A 5,378-nucleotide genomic window follows, 5' to 3' on the forward strand; every position below is an offset into this window, starting at 1 on the left:
TGACTAAATTCAAGACGTGAACTAGTCACGAATCAGTCACTTGACTAAATTCAAGATGGCATCGAACGCTAAACTTTCGGTGGTGGCGCTAAAACAGACGGGTTTTAACGCCACCACCTTTGTTTTAGCGCTTTTAAAACAAAATTGCTAAACTTTAACAAAGTAATCACTGTAGCTATGCAGCCAGATGATACATGAATGGGTAACGTCCAGGCTTCCGCGAAAAATATAGATTTTATTAGGTTGAGGCAACAAGTCCGTATAAGATGACAATTTTCTGAACGGCTAGTCAGAATAGCGGAAATTAATAGTTTATTTTACTGTCTATGGAGAATAACATGTGAGTTTGAAAGCCGTTGGACCCGGAAAACTATTTATTATCCCATTATTACATCATCACTTAAAAACCGAATAGTTTAATGAGAAGAAAATGTTTCATGATGGGCCCTCTGGTGGCAGGTCTTTTCCACTGAACATTTACGTTTATTGTCAATGTTGAAAAGTGAATTTTACTTATTTATTGTTCCTGCTACTTTGCTACCTGTCCATTCCTGTTTTTAAAATGTGCACTTTTACCTTGTTTATTCATCAATTTTGCACAGTATAATTGAATATTGGAAGGCACACTGTCTCATGACAGGTTTTTAACAGTGTATGTATAGTAATTGTTGTGCACATAATGTAAAATGTAAAATGACAATAATTATTCAAACACTAGCAAAACAATGTGATTTTGGCATTACAGCAACAGCAATGTGCAACAGAACCTCCCCTTCATTATCATACAAAGGATTGCCATGTTTGTCGGCTTGCTTTGGTCCAGTGACAAAATGCTGTTTATCTAGATTATGCTTAGCTGAAATACTGTTTGCGACTACCACTGTATACTACACCCTTGCCTTGTATGTAGGCCAAATAAAAAGGGCAATGATGCTCAGCAGTACTCAATAAACATCTAAGCCTGAATACCTTATTTGTGCTTTATTTATTATACTAATTATTCTCCTGGTGTGTGGTTGGAGTAGGGTAGATAGGCCACCTGTCTTCTGTTGCTGATAGGCCTTATACTGTATATTAGTTATTTGTCCCTTTGTGGGCTTGCAGTGCAAACTGTCTCTGATGTGATATTGGTTTTACTTGATGAACTATTTTTATTTCTTTATTTTCTATCTGGTTTGGTTTAGTACCTGTGTGCTGTGCATGACCAATGTTATACTCACCTGACAGGCTGTCAGTAGGTTGGCCTGTAATCTGCATGTCCATCTGAATTATGATAGTGTTCACTAACCTTTTAAAGTTAGCCTACTGTGAATTACTTTGTCTTATTTGCGCAACAAGGAAATACATTGGGGTGTATGAGAGTCATCATGATGCCATGCTGGACGGAGATATGTTGTCAGTCTGGTTTCTCAGAGAATCAGGTCAACATTTTCAAACAGAACAAAGGAGCCTGTACGAAAGGCTCTCTTAAATGTGCATTTTGCTGTAAATATGTGTGAGAAAAAAGAAAAGAAGACTGAAATGATAGCTGAAGAGGAACATCACAGCCAGCATGGTAAGAAAACATCAACCCAAAATCAGAGTGTTGTTTCACCAAGTTAACTTAGGTGGCAATTTCAGATACTTCTATCCAACCAGTCAACAGAGGATATTGATTCTTGTCTAGTCACAGAAGTCAAAACAACGGATTGGGAACTTGTTTGTGTTTGAAATCATATGATCTGCAAGCACCAAAGTCTATTGGCTTTGTAGTGTAATGAAGTTTGGTCAGAACTCGCAGGGTAATGACACATGGTAATAGCCTATGACCTATGTAGCCTACAGTATGTTTGTCCTGAGCTTGACTAAGACTTCGCTGTTTTTTATGTATGTATTATATTTTTAAGGAGGATTTGCACAAGGAATCATACCAGTATTTTCATCATTTCAAACTGAGTTTGTGCCATAAAATGTAGTTGAATCTCAAATTAGGTGTTACAATGTAGTGGCAATTGGTAGCAGTCTAACACCAAAGCATACACATTTTTCAGTTGGAGTTGTGAACATGTTGGAGCTGTGAAAGTCCAGCTTCAGAGTGTACCATGTATTAGTTTTACCTGTACTGAAGCACAGGTGATGTCACTAATTAGGTGATGTGTTGTGCCAGTTAGACTGTTTTAGTAAATGATTGGAACAAATATAGGCTAGAATCTAGATATAAGATTAATAACATTTGGTTAGATTGTATTGCGAGCAGTTTTTGCAGTATATTACTGGATATCCCAACTATAGACACAGCTTAGCCTATACATTGATTTTGCAAATATTATTCAGCTATAGGGTTAATACACGGGTGCAGTTCATATGGTATTAATAAGGTTTAGTTTCTTTTAACTTGCATAAAATGTCCTGTGGCTTATTCCCAATGTGGCTAATATATACTGTACAAGTTTGCATGTTTTTGGAACAAATTTAGCTTTGGAACAACTTGTGGTGTGTATGTGTCCTAAGACACAATGCACCTTTCAGAGCAATGTCACTGTTCAATGTTCCTCAGTATTGTTGTTCTGGCACATTCCCTTTGATGGGAAACTCTTATCACTTGGCAAATGATCATTCAGTCAGAGCACATGGAACTGGTTATGTGGTTGCCCTGCAACATTGCTTAAACAACTTCCCCATCACCTGAAAGCAATATCCAGCATTCTGTGCAATAATTGACAATGTGCGACTTCATTTTCTGTATTATATCATTGAGTTGAAATTCATTCTTGTTTGGTTAGTGGTTAGGTTGTACCACTTGACAAGTTAAGTGGAAACTACACTATTGCCCAAAGTGACTTACATAATATGTCAAGTATGCAAGGGATTACATTGTCCCAGAGCAAGTTGAAGTTAAGCACCTTGCTCAAGGGTACAGTAGTGGAACCCAGGAATTGAACCCACAACTTTCAGACTACTGCACACTAGCCCAGTTCCTACTACCAGCACAAGTACATCTCTGATACAGAATTTAAGATGTAACAGGTCATAATAATTATAACCATAACTATATAGTCATAATGATAAAAGCATTCACACTGACCGACGTTAAAAAAGTCTCTCCTCGTGTTTATAAATGTGTAGGGCTAAAATGTGATGGGTTCTGATTGGCTGTTAGCTTTTTATCATTCCCAGAATTGCTCTGAAAGTTATCAACAACGATATCGTTCTTCATGACGTTATCATTATAGTTCATGCGTGAACGTCGTCATTCATATTAAAGAGAGTGGTATTTGTTCATAGTTATCGTTATAGTTAACATTCTTGGTGTGAATGGCCCTTAATTCTTTATCTTTTGCCTGTTTCTTTCAGAGCTGAGAGTGATTGTACTTGGTGGTAAGCAATCTGGCAAGACATCTTTGAGAAACAAAGTGCTCAGAGAGTTTTCAACCAGGGAAAGAGCAGTTGAGAGAAGAGAAGGTGAGGTCAGTAGCTACGTTTACATGCAAGCATCGGAATGACCAATCGGATTGGTCAATCGGATCGGTGGAAGTTTACATGGCAAGGAGTATTTTGGTGCGCGCGTTTACATGTCATTTCATCAGGTCCCTTTCCACAGCTGTATTAATCAAGCACCATGCAGTCTGCATTGATAATCAAGGTGCTTGATTTTATACATGAAACCCATGAATAGCTTCACGCGCATATAGTAGGCTAGTAGCCTAGGCTTTTGCTCGCCGAGATGGACGTGAGAGGAATTTTAGTTTATATTTTCGCTGTTATAATCATTCTAATTATAAGGAAAAGAAACGAAACTGTACTGTTGTTGCTTTTGAACAGCCGAAAGCAGAGGCAGAGGGTTAGAAGTAACGAATACATCACAGCTGTTCGAGCTGTCCTTTTACCTGTACCACCGAGGTCAACGAGAAGGCTATGGATGAAAGTCCGAAACAAGGAATGGTGGGAAAAGGTGGTCTTATTGGAATTCGCGGACGATGAGTGGCTTCAAAATTTCAGGATGAAACGCCAGTCTTTTATGAAGTTGTGCGAGCTCACAGAGGACTTTATGGCGCCTGAGGAGGTAACCGTTAGGGCCCCCATTCCTCTCACAATGCGAGTGGCAGTCGTACTCTACAAATTAGGTAGCTGCGCAGAATATCGCGTTATAGCCAACCAATTTGGAATGCATAAAAGCACGGTCAAGAAATTTGTTTATATGTTCTGCGAGGGTATAGTGAAGGGACCAATTAAACAGCTGATTCGGTCTCCCACTGAGGAAGAGGCATGTGGAATTGCGCGGAGGTTTGAGGCAACCTATGGCATACCTCAAGTGATGGGGATAATAGATGGGACTCACATCCCCATTCTCCCTCCCTCGGACGGGTACAGAGACTTCGTTAATCGAAAAGGCTGGCCTTCATATGTCCTACTGCAGGGTGTTGTCGATGACACAAATTGGTGAGATTTTCATTTTGCAGCCATCCATAATTACTTTTTATTCATTATTACCCTATACGGAAAAATTGTGCCTTTTACTGCAGTAGCCTAGGCTATCAGAACGCAGTTGTTCTGCAATATAGAGATACTTTATTGATCCTGAAGGAAATTAAAGAACATGCAGTGTATGCATAGGCTACAGTAAAGGCAATATTTTGGAGACGAAAAAACTGCATATCTTGTAGGAAAAATTCTATTGACAGTTTCAGGAGCATCAGTTGCAAATTGCCAGGAAGCGCGCATGATGCCAATGCTTTGCGGCAGTCCGATCTCTATGAAAGATCTTACCTGTTGCCTAAGGTAAACATCATTAGTTCCATTCCCTTCATTGACCACGGACCTGCCAGTTCCTTAATTTCCTTTGGGACAAATGAAGTATTCTCTACTAAACTGGTTTCCCAACTCTGCAGGGTGTGAGGAATATTGAGGGAGAGGATGTCAGGCTGTTTATTGTCGGTGACCCTGCCTACCCACTGTTGGACTGGCTGATGAAGGGCTATATGACTTCTCCACAACTGACACAGGAACAGATGTCTTTTAATGTGTACCTTAGTGCACTCAGGGTTGGTGTGGAAAACACCTTCGGTATACTAAAAGCAAGGTGGAGGGTGTTGCTAAAAAGATCAGACTTCCACTTCACATTTACACCCACCATTATAGCTACATGCTGTGCTCTTCACAATTTCTGTCAGCAACAGCATGACAATGCAAACACTGCCTAGATTAATGAGATTGCTAATCACAACAGGAATTATCCTCAACCTCATCAGCCAGTAAACATTCAGCAAAATGGCACCTGTATCACAGCAAGGGCAGCACTGACAAGGCACATGGCCATGCACTACCCCCTCCGCACTGGTAATAATTTTAGATGATTTAAAAAAAAAAAAAAAGCACAAAATGTTTCACAAAGGCATTTT

The 5,378-nt window shown here is 39.6% G+C and overlaps 1 protein-coding gene across 1 annotated transcript; it reads left to right on the plus strand.

Annotated features, from left to right (window-relative positions):
* Positions 1–3,731: 3,731 nt before the first annotated feature.
* On the plus strand, positions 3,732–5,378 carry LOC134075340 (uncharacterized). The gene is made up of 3 exons (XM_062530853.1): positions 3,732–4,419; positions 4,662–4,758; positions 4,869–5,378. Exons 1-3 carry the CDS (start codon positions 3,899–3,901, stop codon positions 5,178–5,180), a joined length of 930 nt encoding a protein of 309 aa, XP_062386837.1. The 5' UTR covers positions 3,732–3,898; the 3' UTR covers positions 5,181–5,378.

Source organism: Sardina pilchardus, chromosome 1, assembly GCF_963854185.1.
Source record: "Sardina pilchardus chromosome 1, fSarPil1.1, whole genome shotgun sequence".
NCBI classification, from domain to species: Eukaryota; Metazoa; Chordata; class Actinopteri; order Clupeiformes; family Clupeidae; genus Sardina; species Sardina pilchardus.